The 18,775-nt window shown below is 47.5% G+C and overlaps 1 protein-coding gene and 1 long non-coding RNA gene across 2 annotated transcripts in view; one reads left to right on the top strand and one right to left on the bottom strand.

Moving 5' to 3' along the window:
- Positions 1-1,230: 1,230 nt before the first annotated feature.
- Positions 1,231-15,511, bottom strand: LOC310917683. The gene is made up of 3 exons (XR_014591471.1): positions 15,348-15,511; positions 1,685-1,745; positions 1,231-1,445 (listed from the first exon to the last, which is right to left on the bottom strand). It is a non-coding gene; the product is annotated as an uncharacterized lncRNA (long non-coding RNA).
- Positions 5,688-18,775, top strand: part of LOC310917682 (carboxyl-terminal PDZ ligand of neuronal nitric oxide synthase protein-like) — a 29,204-nt gene continuing 16,116 nt past the window's right edge. The window contains exons 1-2 of the mRNA XM_083876167.1: positions 5,688-5,817; positions 9,482-9,553. Of these exons, the coding sequence (XP_083732293.1) occupies positions 5,713-5,817; positions 9,482-9,553 (177 nt within the window). The 5' untranslated portion in view covers positions 5,688-5,712. The remainder of the gene's footprint in view (positions 5,818-9,481; positions 9,554-18,775) is intronic.

Below are 18,775 nucleotides of genomic sequence, written 5' to 3'. Positions count from 1 at the left end.
ACTCTTCTATAATTTACCCTTGCAGGCAACGAAGAAATGAATGAATTAATTAAATAGAGTTGTGTCTGGCAACATGAAGTGACCAGGAAGGCTCGTGTTGCTATTAAAAGATGTACATTATTTTTTTATAGCTGTGACAGTGTTTAATTAAAAACTTGGGAGCATTTCCCTGTTCCAGCGGGAGCTCAGGGGGGCTGGTAATGTTGGCAGGATGAGCTGTCTGGGTGGGGTCTTTTCAATGTCCATCACTGAAGGCACATCCTTGGCTTCACCACCACCATCAGATCACAGAATCACAGAAAGGTTTGGGTTTGGAGGAACCTTAAAGATGATCCCATTCCAAACCTCTTCCACAGCCAGGTACAAATCAGGAAGAAAAATTAATATTTTGCTTATGTTCAACGTTGGCATAAAAAAATCAGTTGTAAGAAAAGCAATTCGGAGATGTTGGAGTGTGATTTAAAGTGGTGACCTGACTCTGACTGTCTCTTATTTTACTGCCAGGCTCCCAGATGAATATTTTTAACACAGAGATTTATCCTCACCAATGTCAGCAGTGCTGAAATAAAGCCAGGGAAAGAGTTAAGATGAGCCAAAGCACTAAGAGGCATTGGAGCATGGGAAATACCAAACAAAATGATTACAAAGGGGAAATATTCTTATATCTAATTATCATATATCCCCATTTCTTACAGGCTAATAACAGCCTAGTTGTTCCTCTACCAGAGAAGCTGTAATAGATCTGATACCTGGTTTGCCTGTGTTGTGTGGATAAAACCTCCATTTCCTGTTGGGATAAATAGAGATGGGCTGCAGTGTGCAGCGTGGGGCCAGACTGCACGTGGCATTCAGGTACAGCAAGGTGGGGAGTAAAGTATAGGTTGGGCAGTAATGAGGCACAGGGTAATGCAGAAGGAGAGCATATCCTGCTGAATACAGCAAGCTGGATCTAGCAGAAGGAGAGAAATGGGAAACTTGAGATCATCTGTCTCCTGTGAGGAAAGGGGAAATTTAGTTATGGGGCTCTCTTAAACACAAGGCTGTTTCCTGAGACCCTTGCTCAGAGGGAGTTGTTGATAAGAACAGACTGTTACCATCTTGTGATAATAAGTGAACAAGAATGTGGATTCCATCCAGGAGAGCTTTAATGTCCCTATGCTCTCATTAATTAAATTCAGGATACCAAAGACAACAGAGGTGCTGGCCTAATTTTATGGGAGTGGGGAAGGATCCTGCTTGATTGTACAGCATTTTACTCATCTCTCAGACTAACGACTTCACTCTCATTTACCCAAAATCATCACTTACCTGACGAATTGTGTGTGCACAGATCCAAGGAGGAATCTGGGAATAAAGCAGTTTTACAGATGCAGCAAACTGAACAGTTTTTCATCATGACACCGTGCTGATCCCAGCAGCTCACACTGAGGGACTGTACTGCCAACCTGTGGTATATGGAATTCATGAGTTGGGCATGTGAACATCAGGCTTATGAGTTAACAAGTAACATTTTCTTTACTAATATATTTTCCTTCTTCTAGTAAGTTTGTTTCCAAGTTGGGATCAACATTTGTATCTTTTATGTAGCATCACAAGGACAATAACTATATTCTTTTCTATACTTTTCTTTTTTAAAGATAGCCACGACAAGAAAAAGTAACATGTAATTTGCAGAAAAACATACCATCATACAAAACTGGCCTCCTGCTAGCGGCAAATTTGCAGAAATACTTCAGTGTTCCCTTCTGAAAAAAAATACATTCCTCAAGCTATTGTTAAAAAAAAAAAAAAAAAAAAAAAAAAAAAAAAAAGAAACCTACTCATGAAGAACTATCCATCTGTGTCTGAAGTTAAAAGTTCCCTTTGCAACGATGGTGAGTATCTCCTGTCAGTTGTTCTTTCACAAATCCATGAGAAAGCAATGCTCTATAAAATGAAAAGTCAGAAGAAAACAAATCTAGCAAACAGACTCCACTTGGAAAAAATCCGTGGTGGAGTTATGCTTCAGCCTGGCTTTAAATCCATATACATCACTCCGTGCTGCCCATGTTTATGTTCAACACAGAAGATCTGTGGTTGACCTACATATGCAAACAAAACATTTGCTGCATATTTGGGGTGGGGGGATTTGCATGATAGAAGATGATAAAAATATGCATAATTGTAGATGACATTTTTCATTGCCAAGTCCTGCTGCACAGCCCTTTGGAGCTGGCCATGCATGAAAGAGGTTTGCAGTCCTGACAGGCAGATTGCCTGGCCATGCTGTGGAGCTGAACTGCCGAGACATTGAGCTTCTGTTCCTTCTTGAGCAACACAAATCTGGTATAATCACCTCACCAAGCAGCCCCTGTGCTCACAGAGGACACGTATGACACTCGCTGAGGGGGCTGAAACAATGAATTCCACATGTCACATCTGAGTTCACCTCATGTGGCAGCTCAAGAGACTAAAAGATTTTGTTTAGGAGTTTTTTCTAAGAGTTTTCTCGATTCTTGAAATCCCCAATGCATCAGGAGGTAACATCACACAACTTAGTCAACAGCAGCTGGTTTATCTGTTATTGCCCCCACATTTCATCCCACAGCAGCTTTTCTAAGTCTCCTGGTGTGTTAGTACACTGGAGGCTGTGCTCTAAAAATTGCACCAGCACAAATAAATATTAATAATGTTGATGAAGTGGCATGACAAACCCAGATCTCCTAGGGCTGTAAGCATGCACAGACCTCTCAGCTCTTATGTGTGATATGGGAGTGCTCTCCTGTAACAGAGGTTTTGTCTCCCGTTACTGGATGTCTGTCTGGTTGCCCTTCCTATGTCACATCTTATTTATCATTCAAAATCTCTGCAACTCTGCTGTGCAGAAATAAGTGCTTAAAAGGGTTAGCAGAAAGGAGGAAAATTCCATGGCATCAAGACCAGGTCTCATCCCTTATCTGTGAAGGTAAGTGGAAAAATCTGACAGGATCAGATAGAAGCAAAAGCTCCCTTCCCTACAAACCAACCAAGGTACCAATTAAAGAACGCCCTGGATGTAACACCCACCACCTGATTTACACTGCATTCAATGTCTCTTCAAAAGATGAAGCTGTGTAAGAAGAGGGACTTCCATACAGAGTGCTGGGGCAGGCAGAAATGTCCATCCATGTGAGAGAAAGAGAAGGAAGCAAATCTTGGATGCCTGAGCCCGAGAAAGAAAGCTGATACAAACCTGGTCCCTGCAAAAACACTTTGCAGCTCAGAGCCAAGAAGCTGTCTTGGGGCTTCACTCCTACTGTGTTCAGAGAAACGGGACTTTCTGTGAGTGCTTTGCACATCAAAGGAATAACTCACTCAGTACCTCCATGTGATGCAAACACCCACCATGAGGCTTGGCCAACTGTTCAATGCTACTCAGGGTTTGTTTATACTAAATCCATGACGATGTCCTGTGCAAATGCTTCATTCCACATATTTGCCCAGTTTCATTGTCCAGAAGAAAAGGCATACAGCTTTCTTACTTCCAGTGGAGTCAAAGAATTTTCTTTGCCCAACAAACAAACTAGAAAATTAACAGCTTTTTAAGTTTAACAGCCTTCAAACTCAATTCTCAAACACAGATCCAAACCATTAACCTCAGGAGATTTAAGCCCTATGAAAAGTTCACAGAAGTTCATGAACAGAGAGTATTAAACACCTCCATTCAATTGTGATCTAACAGAAACTGGCACTCCAAGCTTTATTAAATAACAGTTGCTTTCTTTTTCTCAGGATTCCCATGAGATATTTCTTTCCTCCTACCCAAAGGATTTTATAATCTGCAGGATATTGGAGAGCCCAGAATGGAATTAAAAAGACCATTCTTGTTATTTCACCCTGTTCTTTCTATCAGATTAAAAAATTTAACTATCCCAAGTGAAGTCCATATGCTCCCACGTATATAGGAATGCTCTTGTGGCAATGGGAGCGTAATGAGGAGAAGCTTTGAGCAGCTCAGCACGATGGCAGGTTCCTGCACGCCTCAGCTGAAATGCAGTATTGCAGAATCAATGCAGAGACTCACCAGTATGGCTGTGTAAAGTTTTTCCCCATATGAGCTGAGCTTTGCTGGCGTTAGCATCAAAGGAAGCATGAGCATAGCCTGACTGGGTGGCATCTCCTCCTCCTTGGGCTTAGGAGAACCAAAGACCTGAATGTTTCTCAATCAGTCCAAGGACATTTGCACACAAAATCTAGGTTATTCTTTCAGGTCAACAGATATTTTTTTGATTGAGATACGTACAAGATAAGAAAAGTGCCATGAAATGTTCTAAGTACACACTAAACACCAGCACAGACCACACAAAAATCACCAACAAAGAACTAACCCAATGCATCTGCAGGCAAGATGTGTATCTAGAGAAGCATCTTGGACAGAAACCAACTGACAAAACCCATATTGAGTTATGCTGTATGAAAGTGGGATTAGCATAAACTTGTGAATATTTAAATGAGAAGGTAATGCAATGCTATAGATTGGAAGAGAAGTCGTCTGTCTGGAAACAGAAAAACTTCACAAAGACAGAAGGCTGATCACAGAACCCTCCCCAGAAAGAGCTGCTAATACCTCAAAATACTTGAACATGTAGGGTCATAATCTGTGAACCAATATTAATTCCTTGGGCTTTTTCTCCCTCTCTTAATTATAAGTTTCTGGATTCTTGGCTCTTGCCCATCTCCCACTGACTTACAAATACTCAGAAATGCCAAGAAGCTCAGAGTGATCACGCTCCTGAGGTGGATACTGGGAACTGTGCACTGCCTGCCTGTGGTCAAGCTTTTCTTTCTTGCTAATGCAAAAGCCACATAAAAGGTGGCATCCAAAAACATTCAAACACCTGGCTGGGAGTTACTTTTATGACTCAATTATTAATTTCAGGAAACCTAGATGAGATCCATTGGCACAATGTAACCCTCCACCCATTGGATTCCATACAATTCACATTTCTGATCATCCCTGTAAACGGAGCGTGTCTGTACTAACACTCAGAGGACAAACCTGGGGCCTTGCTGTGCACGTCTCATCCCTTTCCTGTGCTGGTGCAGCTGAGGAATGTCATGCTCAGGTGTGCAAGGTGTCCCAGGGCTCACCTGGGGCTGGCAGTGCCTTGTGCCACCGGGACAGAGCTGGAAGGAAAGAGCACTGTGAGCACACGAATCCCGAAAGTATATAGAGTGACACAGTGGGCACAGACTGTGCGCCAGGATTCTGAGAGAAGGCATGTGCTGATTTCTAACAGAGCTGTGATACACACAAAACGCAGCTCGTTCAGGACACCCCTCGGAGATATTTGTGTGGGTCGATGAGATCCTCTCTCTCTCAGTCTTCTCCAGACTACCCAGGCCCAGCACCCGCAGCGTCTCCCCATCAGCGGGATGCTCCAGGCCCCTGGCCACGCTGGGGTCGGTCCGGCGGAGCATCCCGTGCGCCGGGAGCAGCCGGTGCCGGGCCGGGGCGGGGCGGGCGGGCAGGGCCGGGCGGCTCCCACCGCCCCCCGCATCACATGAGGGAACTTCGGGCCAATGGCGCCGCGCCGGGGCCGGGGCCCCGCTCGCTGCCGCGGACGCTCATTCAAAACGCGGCCGGGCTGGGTCGCCCGCAGCCCCGCACGGCGCCCGGGGCTCGGCGGGGCGGGCGCTGCCGGCGGGATGCCCGGCGGGCCCGCGGGCTGAGGCGGCCGCCCGCCCGCCGCCATGCCGGTGAAGAACCGGTACAACCTGGTGGACGATGGCTGCGACTCCCGCGTCCCGCTGCACAACGAGGAGGCCTTTCAGCACGGCATCCACTTCCAGGCCAAGGTGAGCCCCGGGCGCGCTCCCCTCCGCACCCCCGGGCCGGGGCCCTCAGCGGGTGCTCCCCCGGCCTGTCACAGCCCCGCGGGCCCCGCGCTCCGGGCCCTGGGCAGCGAACCCCCGGCAGGTTCCCGGTCTGGGGCTGCTGCAGAGGGGGCCGGGGGTCTCTCCGGGCCCCGGTGCTGTCCAGCAGCCCCGCTGTGGCACGGGCTGGCCGCGGGCCCATGGCCCTGTGCCTCCAGGCCGAGCTCGCCGTGCCCGCCCCCCCAGCCCAGCCCAGCCACGGTTATTCTCCGGCTCTGGAAGTGCCCCTGGGCCACGCTGAGGGAGCCTAAAGAAAACAGCAATCAATTATGAAAGTCTTACATTTAATTAGCACAATCAAACAGGTTCTTGCTCTTTTCCTAGTGTTTTTTGCAGCTGTGTAATCCTTAGACTCTGCCTTGTGCGCTTCGTTTGGGAAGTGCTCTGGAATGACCCCTCTTGACAGCACCCTGGATGCTGTGCCCGCTGCTCATCCCTGCCTGATCCAGGGCCTGTCCTGTCCTGCCACGGCAGGGTGACAGCTCCCCATTGCCCTGGAAACCAGCAGACTGCTGTGTGCTGCTCATATAATAGTGCCTGACTCCAGCTGACCCCTTCCCTGCAGGAAAAGCTGGACAGACAAGGTCTGCGGCCTTCAGGCATAAGGAAGCAATACTGGTATTTTCAGAAATTCTGTATTGATCATGAAGAACAGCCTGGCAGCACAGCAGCACTCTCAGAAAGTGACTCCATTGGAATTGGCATTCTGTAGACAGCATGGGGAATGGGTTTATAATTCAGCTGACAAGAAGAATTGCATTTTGCTGGAGCAACTCACAGGCTCCCTTCCCCTCTTTGCAGGTGGCCTAACACAGATTAGAAATGGAATTCACGCCTGCTGTCTCCTGAGCTGGAAAGAAGGGGCATATACATTCCAATAAAGCTTTGAAATACGGATTTTGTGCCTCTTGGTTTTCCTGCTGAAAGAGCTGTAAGATTTAAGCAGGATACAGGATGAATCTGAATAGACAGCTAATCATGTATTTTAAAAATCTATCTTCCTTAGGGAAGGAAACATTTAATCTGTGGTTTCTCTATTTAAATTAACATTTGCTGTGCTGCAGACTGTGCTAAGGAGAAGAAAAATCCTTAATTTGATTTTTAAAATATGGGAAGTTTAACTGAATGAAACTGGCTTTTCAGATTGACAGCTCCAGGCATCCAGAGCTAGCGAGTGGATAACACCCTGTTAGGATGTGTGGGTCTGGGATGGGGTTTGCATTACCTCAGTAACATGCTTGCTCAGTTCTGCTTTACAGTCTGTCTCTTCCAATTATGCTGCTCATTGTGGGCACATCAGTCAGCTGCGACGCTGACAATGACAAGGCTGCAGCTGGCTGCAGGTGTCTCGCACCAGGCAATCTTACTGACCACACTCACTCTCTAATCTCCACATTCCAAACTGCCTGCCTTCCCCTATAATCTTCAGGAGGTCAGTTCTGGGAGCTGCTTGTTTGGGCAGAGCTTCGTGTGCTGTTTCATGAGTTTCATGGCTCTGTGGGGGAGCATAGGTACCCAAACTCTGCAGCCAGACCAGAGCAGGGAGTTTGAAAGAATCTCCTCTAGCTCAGCAGTCCCAGCTGTCCTCTAGCCCCAATTAATTTGTCATTAGGAGCATGGCCTGTTCCCCACTGCAGCCCTGCTGCTGGCAGACAAAAGGCCAGCCAGCTGCAAGGAAGGAGCTCATCTGGATTACCAGTGACTGTCCTGACGGCCAGCAGAGCAGGGAAGGAGATCTGCACACTAAAGAGGCCACAGATCACAGCAACACAGCTCTGCCCTCTCCACCAGCCCAGAGGGATGCCCTGGCTCTGCTGCTCCCCTCCCTGCTGCCCTCAAGCTCTCGTGCTTTGAGCTTGGTTCTCGTGTGGTTTACCAAAGGCTATAGATGAACTTAAAAATGCCATTTTGCAAAGGCATTTACAGAAGCAGCAGCAAAGCCAGATGACCTTTCAGATTGCTTGTGGTGTTTATTTCAAGGCAGGAGAAAGAGCAGTAAATACTGAGCCAGGAGAGCTCGTCTCTGAAAGCTCTTTTAAGCAGACATTTTACAAGATAAAACCCGTTGCAATCTGCAAGTAGTACAGTGGAGAAATAAATCCAGGGCTGTGTCAGCAATACCTATGGGGCTGTTCTGGGGAATTATTTTGTCTCTGTTCATATATATAATATCACACTTGAATGTTTGCAGGGGCCTCCTGATTAGCTGCTCCTTTTCCTCTCCACAAGGGAACAACTTCCAAAAAACCAGCGATTTGTAACCACACACTGAAAACCAGACACAGTTCATGAGCCAAATGCTCCTGGGAGGGTCAGTAAACTCTGAGAACTGCCCTCAGTCCCCACCACTGACAGCAGAGGTGGGCTGTGTTACCCTGAGGGAGCTGATGGACCCCACTGGGCCCCCCAGCACCAGCCCTCAGGGGTGCTGAGTGCCAAGGCCACTCCCAGCACACACTGTCATCAGCCCCTCCCTCAGTGACATTCTCCCTGTCCTCACCAACATGCCCTGGGCATGCAGCTCTGCCCTCAGAGCTGAGCCACACCACTTTACAGCATCAGCAGCCTTTGCTCCCCACGCGGTGTGACTGCCCAGGACACACCACACGTTTTCCTCATTGCCAAGGCTGAGCTGGCAGCTCTGTGCCTCCTCCCCCGTGCAGCCGTGCCACGTGTGCCGTCACCGGTGCCACCGGGCAGCACCTGCTGCCTCCTGCCAACAGCTGCACCAGCAGGTTCTGCTGTGGCACACCAGGGGAGGGTACAGTCAGCACAGCAGGGAGAAATGCCAGCAGCAGGAAGCTGCCCATGGGTGTTTCATGGTAACCTGTGGAATGTGGGCAGTGTGCTGCCGTTCCCTTCAGGAGAACGGGCAACCAGCTCCAGGAGGCTGCGGCTGTGGTGCAGGGGTAGAGGTGGAGGTGATGGGAACCTGCCATCTGCCACATCTCAGACCCCAGTAAGACACTCTGCTAGGACTGGCACCGACAGTGGAATGCAGACACTCAACCCCAAGAAGTATGGTTAGGACTGCAGCTCCCCTAAGCAGGGTTGTAGGACACAGATTTGGGTGGGTTTACCAGGATTCTGCAGACAGCTGAGCTGGTCCAACCAAGCTGGGACAGCAGTATCCAGAGGTAGGGTGGTCCAGACTGAAAACTTAAGCTAGAGTCACAAGGCTTTTCCAGGAAAGGTGCTTGTTGCACATCCTGGAAGCTTTACGGCTCTTATGTGCTTTTAGTTTTGAGCAGTAAGGGGAACAAAGTAGTAAGGAGGAACAAAGTATAGACAGTCCCATTTTCAGACACACGAGATCATGACTCAATTAGCAGCAGACATCGCCCTGCAAAGCACTGGTAAAGGCACATCCAGAACCTGAATGAAGTCAGAGCCTCACACCCAACCTCAGAAATCCCCAACTTGATAATGTTATCTACAACAGATATTCCTATCCTGGCCTGGGTCAAAGGAGTCCAAGCAAGGAGGAACTAAATAAATGAGAAATGCTGTCTGTTTTGAAGAAGCCCACAGCATAAACTTGAACTTGTGCATTACTGCACAGACATCTCACTGTTGTGTCTTTCAGTACATCGGGAGCTTGGATGTGCCCAGGCCCAACAGCCGTGTGGAGATTGTGGCAGCCATGAGGAGGATCCGGGTAAGTTCAGAGCAGCTGAGCCCCACACAGTTAAAGGTTACACTCCCCTGACTGACTTGGTTGCAATCTACTGTTCTGAATTCCCTCCAGCCCTTCCTATCTGGAGCTCAAATCTCAGCCCAATCAGGTTTGCAACAAGCTTCTCCAGAAATTCCCAAGGCATCTTAGCATAGGCCCATCTTGTGCTCTTTGCTAAGGAATCAGTTATCAAAACTCAAATGTAACCCCCTCTCCAGTGCTGAGCAGCCATGAGGCTTCTCCTTGAACCTAAGAGATTTATTTAGCCTGTTTGGAATTTTCTATGCGTCAAAAATAAGCTGAACACAATGTGCTCCACAAAAGCACTTGAGTTCATTGACAGTTCCAAATATATTGTGTTATATATTGAAATATCAGTGCCCTGACAGGTGTGATTGATGTAAATCCCATCTGACTAGACTTTGTGGATTCTGCTGCTCCTAGAATAATTTGCTGCTTTCCCCATGCTCCAATACATTTTTGCAGTTCCTGTTTCTCATCACCAAGGCTGCTCTCTTCCTGCTCTGCCCGTATATCCTGCAGCCTGTGAATGGTCCCCAGATTTCTCTGTGATTAGCGGGGTTGGGTGGCTTACATCTGCTTCGTGTATAACCAGTTCAAGTGCATCTCCCCCAAAAGGCACTGCAGCTGTTGTGTCTGGCTGAAGTTTTGCAGGGTCTTAATTCTGAGACTGTTCATATGTCTCTCATCAGCTGAAGCAAGTTTGAGAATCTTCCATTTAAAGCTTTTGAAGGGATTATCCTATTTCCCCCCCCTTCCCCCACAGTGTTTAACCATCTAATTTTCCTTTAGAATAGTGCTTTTTAAACTTAGCCTGTAACTGGCTGGGGAGCTGATGTATTCATCTCCAGCCAAGCTTAGAAATGACATTCCCCTCCCTTTGCCTGCTCAGACTATTAGCACAGCTCTTGCTCAGAACACAGTGCAGCAGCAGTCTAAATTGCCTGGTTATTTATGGAACAGGTGAATATCTGTAGGAAGTAAAAGCAATAGGTGAGGACTACCAGGGCAGTTTAGGTGCTGGCATAACTTTTGGCAATTTTTCATCTGAATCAATATTCATCATCAGATTTGACACTGCACTTCTGCTGATCTATGACCTTCTTGTAAGAAAAAGCAAATAGTATTTTGATATCACTTAAAATAAAGTGTCACATTCTGTTTTCACACCTGCTATTGCCACAGTGTTACCTAGCTCAGAGTGCAATTGGCAGTGCAATAGCATGCTAGAGTACCACAAGAAACATGTAGAAACACATTCTGCATTCCTGGGTGCCACCACTTAATCTTGTCACACAGGATTTTTCAAGTAGGCATCCAGTAATCTATACTGAGTTTTTAATCTTGGAAGCTCATTCCAAAAAGGGAGGGCTTCCCTTTTCATGTGCACATTGTACAGCAGGATCTTATTCAGACACTTCCTGGCTGCTGAGCGGAAGATGCTCCTCTATTGAAGATAGTTAATTGGCACTGATCCTTAATTAGAGCATAAAGAATGAACTGGGAGGTCTTTGAAGAGAATTCTAGTGCACAGAGTACCCAACCTAGGAACTGAGGGAAGATGGGGGTTATTTATGTAGCATTCATTTGCATGCAGAGGCCTTGTCTGTACTAGAGTTTTTTCCCATGGACTCTCAGCAGCACCAGTTGCAACTGGGAGGAAACAGTGGAAGAAGCTCTTGGGGGAAATGAGTGTTTTGCTCCTATGTTATTGTGGGTGGTAGCGCCTGTTTGCAGTGCAAGAGTGAGTAAGGTCCCACAGCCCTGCCAAGTGTCGGCAGGGGCATGTCGTGGTGAAGCTTTCATCCTTTGTGCACTCCAGTGTTCCACTGGAATTCTCCACTGGAGCAGAAGAGAAAAGTCATGCAGTACAAGCCCCAGCACAGCATTCCCTGTGCTGCTCCCTGTGCCATGGGAGGAGGTGGGAGCCATCCCCACAGCTCAGGAGGGCTCTTACTCACCCAGAGCCAGCAGGGAGGGGGATGAGGAGTCAGAGCTCTCTTTTCTAAACTGTCTCAGAGCTGGTTACTCTGGTTACTCATCAGTAAATTGATACAAGCAACATAACTGCCTTGGAGGAAAAGCCTTCAGCTGCTGAGGACTCCAAATGTCCTGAGAGGGTCAGAAGGAAAGCAGCATCACCAGGGGACGGGTCTGCTCCTTGGCATGTTCTGTGTTTTGTACTGGGCTCTTTTACCAGTTACACATGAATTATACCAGGGATTCTGGATCAGTGGGATTCTCCATGCATAAGCAGAGCAGTCTGCCTGCAGACTTCAGGACATTACTCCCAGAGAGCCTCAAATAACAAGTTTTAGCGTTATCCTGCTGAAATTGTGACCTGCTCTTTGGCAGTAGGTATTTGAGGTGCAGTCTCTTAGTAAAGCTTAAATCCATATTCTGGGCTGAATGGATGCTTGTGGAATTGTTAGCAATACTCCATTAGTCACACATTAGATCCCATTTCATAACAGACTGGAAAGCCTTGTCTCATCATGTTCTATGCTTCCACTGGAGAGAATGCAAATGCAGGAGGTAGAACAGGGAAGCTGCTGTTCTTAGCTTTCCATTATGCAGAGCTAGACAACTTTAAGTTTGCTAATCCTCCTAGTGGATTATTAGCTGCCTACAGCTGCCATGTTGTTATTACATGATCAGAGTTCAAGCTAATCCCTCTACCTCTTGCCCTGGCAGGGGAGGTGATGAAATGGGTTTGCAGCTTGGATAAATACACTGTACCCTTACAGGCACAGCAAGGGCCTGCTTAGGAGAGTCCAATTCATCACAGAGCTCCAAGCACCCCGGGCAGGTGTTCCCCCACCTCCCAGGGAGCAGCATCTGCTGCCTGCAGCTGCCTGAGGCCATCCAGGTCTGGGTGTCTGGCAGCTCCCGTGCTCCGTCAGCTTTCTGGTGGAGCTGGCTTTCTGCTGGAGTGATCCCTCTGCAGGTATTGGAGCCTTCTCAGCACTCCAGGGAGTTTATGTACAAATCAAGATCTTTCCTCCTCGCTATTCAAGCGGTACCTAATGTGAAGATGGGTTTTGTAAAACACTAAACACTTCCTTGAAGCTGCTGAGGTTGCTTGGAAAATCTTAGCCTGGGAGACCAGGGAATAGATGGCTTTGAGTGCAGAGTTAACATCACCACACGTCCTGCATTCCTCAGAGCCAGCACTGACCAGAGAAGAAAGTCACCTCTGTTTCCTTCCCAGAGCACCTCTACCCTCAGTCCAGCACCTCACAGCCAGCTGAGCAGGCCTAGTGACATGCTGCTATTTTGAGTGGTGGGTTGTACAAGGACACAGTAGGAGTAAGTGACAAAGCCTGTCATCCCCACAGACAGCCTGCTGCCAGCAATTCCCCCAGACACTCAGTTTATCTACCTTTAAGGCACAGAACCAGTTTCCTTAGAATTTGCACTTAAGACTCTCTGAAGCCCATAAATTTCAGTTCTGTTTGGAAGGTTTAGCTTGGACCTAAGCAGGTATTGACACTCAGAAAGGAGCCAGATGTTGGATTATTTAATTATTCTATAAGGGAACAGCCAATTGGTCGTGTGCCCATCCAAACACCACGATGAGCAAACAGGGGGCAGGCATCCAGACTAATGTGTCTTCCATTACCTCCACATTTCTTTGGCTTAATTTAACTGAGAAGCCTTTTTCCCCAGGGGCCAGTGTGCCAGAGAAACAGAAACAATAATTTATAAATCTTGACGCAAGATACGTGAGAAGTGCCTGAGCTCTCCTTGGAATGAGAACTGGATTCTCACTTCAGCCTCCCTCTTATCCTGATCATTCTTGCTGCATCCATCTTTTAGCAGAGCCTCAGCACTTTGCAGTTTCTCCACACAGTATTTGAGTGAGGAAGTGCAATCCAGCCACACTGTAAGTCAGACTCACTGCCAACTAGCAACTGGTAGTGTTGAAGTGTGACATGACAGCAATTTAAATCAGGATGAGTAAGTTGCAAACTTTTTAAGCAGAGGCAGCAGGGACAGCTGCAGAGTACCTGCCTCTGCACTCCAGAGTTCCCGGTCCCAGAGCTGGGCTGGCTCACACAGCACCTTGCACTTAAAGCTCTGCCAGGCTGCAAATTCCAACGGTTCGGGAGCAAATATGGGTGTGATTTATCTGCTCTTCCTACAGAAGGAGAGGAACCAGGTGGACAGCTGGCAGGGGGCAGGGAGCCTTTAGCCCTCTCAGATTAATTTATTACAGTGTGACAGGTTTCAGAGGTAGAGATGTTTCATGGGCTTGTCCATGAGATTGTGCTAGAACACAGTTCTCTCAGTTCCCAGGCAGGCAGCTTTCTCACTACAGAAATTCACCTAGAAAACTGCTGCATGGATTCCTCTGACATATTCTGCCTATAAGCCCTTCCTGGGTTATTATGCTGAGAGCTATGTTTTCCTGCCAGCTCCATGTTAATCTGAGCTGGAGTTGTGAACAGAACTAAAAAAAGAGAGAAGCTGAACTCTCAGCTGATGGGTTTCTTGGTTAGTCTCTGCAGCTCCTCCCTGTATCATGAAGTTATTTGGTCAGCTGTAGCTAAAGCACAGACTCAAATGTGGAAGTGCAAACTGCTGGAGCACTTGCCCTGGGGTACAGACCTCTGCATCTGCACGCCAGGAGCTGTTGTTGTTGGATGGGAGTTTGTTCTGCTGCAGTTCCTGGAGGGTTTTCCCTTTCAGCCTCTTTGGAAGAGCATCCAAATGCTCAGCTAATGATAGCCCTGGGCTGTGACAGACAACAGTCCTAGTATCTTAAAATATATCAGCAGCCTCAGACTGCAGGGGTGGACCTTTCTTTAGTTCTCAGAACACCATGCACCTTCCTTTCATTTGCAGGAAGGTGCAGGAGAAACAGATGACAGTTCTGACAAGGTTAGAGTGTGAGACACAGGAATCTCTTCCTCCTTCTCCCCCACACTAAGAAGACATTGTATTCACCCCAGACTATGCTCCAAGAGAGTATAATTTTCTAGAATGCCTTCCCTGTGTTTCTGGAGAACCATGCAAAGGTTGTTTACCCTGCTAAGTGTTAGACACAGCCTGTGGCCTCCAGGAGAGAGCTGTGGTTATAGACAGCCAAACCAATACACACAAGCATGTACAAACTTGCTCTGGCACCTTCTGCACAATGTCTGGTGTCAGTTCTGACTCTTCTCCAAAGCAGAGGTCTAAGAAAGGCTCCTGCAGCTTCACACAGGCAGGACGTGATCAGCCCATGGGGCTGCTCAGCTCCAGGTCCCAGAAACACCAGTTACCCTCAGGGTCCCATCCATGACACTAGGCATCTGAACCAGTTTAGGGTTCCTACCACACAAGATTAAGCTAATTGGGTTTACCTTTCCAGGCCCTAGCAAAATACAGCAAGTGTTTTCAGGATAGCAATTAAATGTTAATTGCAGCTAAGTTTAGCCCTAATGCCTCATTAGTTTGTTTTCCTCTGTTTGTTGCATCTCTAGCAGTCTCCTGCACAGGGATGGGGATCAGGCTGGAGGCAGGAGTTCCACTATATGCTCTGAGGGTCTCCGAGCCTTGCCAGAAAGCTCTTACCTGCTCCTGCCCAGGGCAGGCAGCACTGAAACCACCACACTCAATGCACAGCTCTACTGAAAAGCATTTTACTGCTCCACACTGCAAATGGTCCCAGATTTGGTTCCCACAGTCTGTTTCCTGGTCTTTAGGAAGATAAAGGCTGATAGGGATGCCACCTTACCTTAAGGGATTAAAGACACATTATGTGTCTTACCTGCATGCAGCACAGGGTGCTGAAGGAGGTGAGCCCTCTGGCAGAATGTCTGGCAAGAATCCATTTCTCCAGGCAAAACGAGTGGCTTCAGCTTGAGACTGCAGGAGCTGCAACCTCACAGGCACTGCTCCTCACCCTGCTCCCATCCCACCTCCAGGCAGAGCTTTCTGCCCTGCCACTGAATTCTGTAGCCTCTCCCCCTTCCCAGTCTGCCCTGCAGCACCAATTAGCAAAAAATACCAGGTGGGATCAGATCTCCCTGAGATCCCCTGCCAGGAAGGCCCCAGGAAGGGAAAGGCTGGGTTGGGCAGGGTGGGTCATGCAGGTGCAGCTCCTTGGGCCTCTCTCCTTGTGTTCCATGGTCCATGGTCACCTTGACAGGCTCTAGTGTGCTCCATGCACATGCTGCTTTCCTAGCCTTACAAAAGATGAATTTAAAATGTGAAAGCTGGCTTTCTAGAAGAATTGAGTCTGCCTTGTCTCAAAAAACCCCAAGCTTGTTTTACCCATTTTCTACTGTTTGTATTATCTTAAAACAAAGGGAAAAGCTCTTAATGAGCTGTTTCTGCGGCGGCATCATGCACAGAGTTTCTAGGCAGCATTGTGTGACTGTGACAGAGAACTGACTATGCTCTGCTTGTGCATCTTGAGTGGGAGGAGAGGAAAAAACACCTCTGAGATTACACAAGAATCCAACCTTCTGCTCATTGCTTGGGGGGTCTCAGTAGAGCAACAGAGCTGCAATAGAGCTGCCCCACTGACTTAGAAACTCCTGCAAATTTCCACCCAGCTCATCTCCAACCCTAACTCACCTCTGGACTTCCTGCCACAGAATAATTAGTTACCTTCTGTCACTTAACCTCTGAGCTGAAATGAGTGGGGACTGGTCAAGCTGCGAATGCAGGCCACTGTGCCAGACAACAGCTGAAGGCTTTCTCAGTAGCCATGTGCTATGACCCAGTTTTTGAGGAGTGGCCGGTGACTAGAGATGCTTCAGTTCTTCCACCCTGTTCAGAGTGCAGGGTGCAGGGTTGATAACAGATGGGTGGAGGGATCAGTCAGTGAAATGTGTCATCTCCAGGCAACAATGACCTTTAGTGCCTTCCTCAGGGCCCTCAGAACTCCATGGCTTCTCCAGCGAGGGGGTGGAACCAGTCAGGCACATTAATTCTATTTTGCATAAGAGTCATGATGGTTTGGAGTTTAGTTGAAGGCTAATAAAAGCAGCATTTAAATGGATGAAAGCTAAATTTAAATGTTAGTGCTAAATAGAACAAGACAGAGCTTTTTGTCTGATGCTGAATCTTGGCAATGAAGCAGGTACCTTTTAATTGTAAAATAAAGTGGCTTTAACAGTATTATCATTATATTACTGAAGCGTTTAATTTCACTAGCTAAAATATCACTGTATGAGATCTCTGCAAAGCTTTTATCTAGTTTGAAATAAAGAGACTTTTTCACCAATTATGTTACTGGTTGTACAGTAATACAGAGATGAAATATAATGGCTTTCAAATTACATTCTGGTGAAGAACACTCAGCCACAACTCAAAGCTGCTTCTTTGTTGATGCCTGAAGAAATGTAATTGAGAAGGTAACCAGAGTGGAGAGAGCAAATTGGATTGGCTTGGTAACAAGGAGCTGCCTAAATCTGAGTGACAACTGCAGGGGCACAGAGCTGGGGCACAGAGACCCTCCTTGTGCAGCCAATGCAAGTGCTGGGGTGGATTTCCACCAGAGCAGAGTGATGTGTTTCAGGAACAAAATAGAATAAGCCACGAAGATACAAACACTCAAATCTATCCCATGAGTCTCTTTCCGTGCAGAGAAAAATCTGGGGGAAAGTCATCCTGTGGCTACAGTGTAACCCTCATGCTTTGACTGAGCCTTTGTGGTTCTCAGGCTGAGTCTGTGCTGGACACAGGAGGAAGGCCAGAGCCAATGCACAGCAGTGGGTGCCCCTGTAGATGTTGTCTTGATTTTGTCACATGCAAGGGCCCTTTGTACTTCGTTGATCAGTGTTGTGAGGAGGGGGACCCTGAGGGACTGTGACCACAAAGCCAAATTCAGCCCAGTAAGATAAGATTTGCTAGCAAATGCTTGGTTCTACACTTGCTTTCTTCAATCTGCTTTTGCTCTGTACTAAATGGGGCCTGAAGGCAGACAGGATCTGTGCTGCTTTAGATAGTACTTTGACAAGCTACTTCATGTTTTTGACCAAATAACATTGTGATAAATCTATAGCATAAAAGTCTTGAATGGGTCTCTGGAAGGAAGGATGCTTTGATGAGGGAGCAGGGATTTTTTTTTTTAAAGCATTATGGAATGGTTTTCTTTCTTTTCTGCAGCAGTGATTAGACATTATTTAAATGTCCTTTCCCTGGACCAGATGGGTTATTTGGACTAATTGGCAGCCGCCTGACAGCTTTCAGGACACCTGAGTCACTTCCCACTTCCTCCATCCTTCTGTCATTGCTGCTGCAGAGATCCTGCCTGGGTAGATCTGCTGGAGGGCAGGATGTGGCCCTGTGCATTGAGGGAGCATCCCAGGCCAGGGCCCCAAATCACCCTGTTCCCTGCACAGCCAGGTCCTCCCTGGAATCCCACCAAATCTTCTGAGCTCCAGGCTTTTCTTCTTAAAAATCAAATTATTTTTGTCAGATGAAGAAGAGCAGAGGGACATGTTCAGGTCAGATGCAGTGTGGTGGTGGATGAGACGTCACAGCTGCTTCAGGAGGGTGTGAGGCACACAGGTACCCTTCAGGGTCAAATGCCACCTGTTGAGTGTTCTTTACGTGCTGCAGGGCCACACCTGGCTCACAGAGCACTAAAGGTTCAGTGATCCCACAGCACCATGGACCTGCTCAGTCCTGCTGCAGCCTGTGCTCCTTCTGATTAATCATTACAGGGCATAAACCTCCTTCCCAGGCACATGTTCCTATTTTCATGTTTTTTGTCCCCCCCCGGGCAATGCTGATCTCCTGCTGGTCTCACTTCCTTGAGCCCCAGCTGGTGGCAGGAGCTGTGAGCTGGGGACTCTGTTTGGGGTTAATCACTGACCTGTGTGTGAGCAGTGCAGGATGCATTGATGTCCACAGCTTCACACCTCCTGCTGACACCACTGCAAGCCCAGGGTCACAGGGAACAGCACTGGGGAGAGAGAGGAGCCTGTGATGTCCTGGTACAGTTTTGGTGACAAGACCTCAGTGACAATAAATACTGAGAGCATAAAACCCTCTTTTTCCATAATTTCCATATCTAAACCCAGGCTTTTCTCTCATCATGATTCACTAATCTCAGTAGCTCCCCTGAGGCTAATAGAGTCCTTGAACTGCTTAATATTCTGGAGTTTTGGAAATGACACAATTAGACTTGAATTTTCTTTCTCTTACAGTAGCAGTCTTGTTTTCAAATTTGAGTGAAGTTTC

Source organism: Zosterops lateralis (genome assembly GCF_965231275.1).
Source record: "Zosterops lateralis genome assembly, chromosome: 20".
Taxonomy (NCBI): domain Eukaryota; kingdom Metazoa; phylum Chordata; class Aves; order Passeriformes; family Zosteropidae; genus Zosterops; species Zosterops lateralis.
The sequence above is the reverse complement of the archived record's forward strand: the minus strand, read 5'-3'. Positions and strand labels throughout refer to the sequence as shown.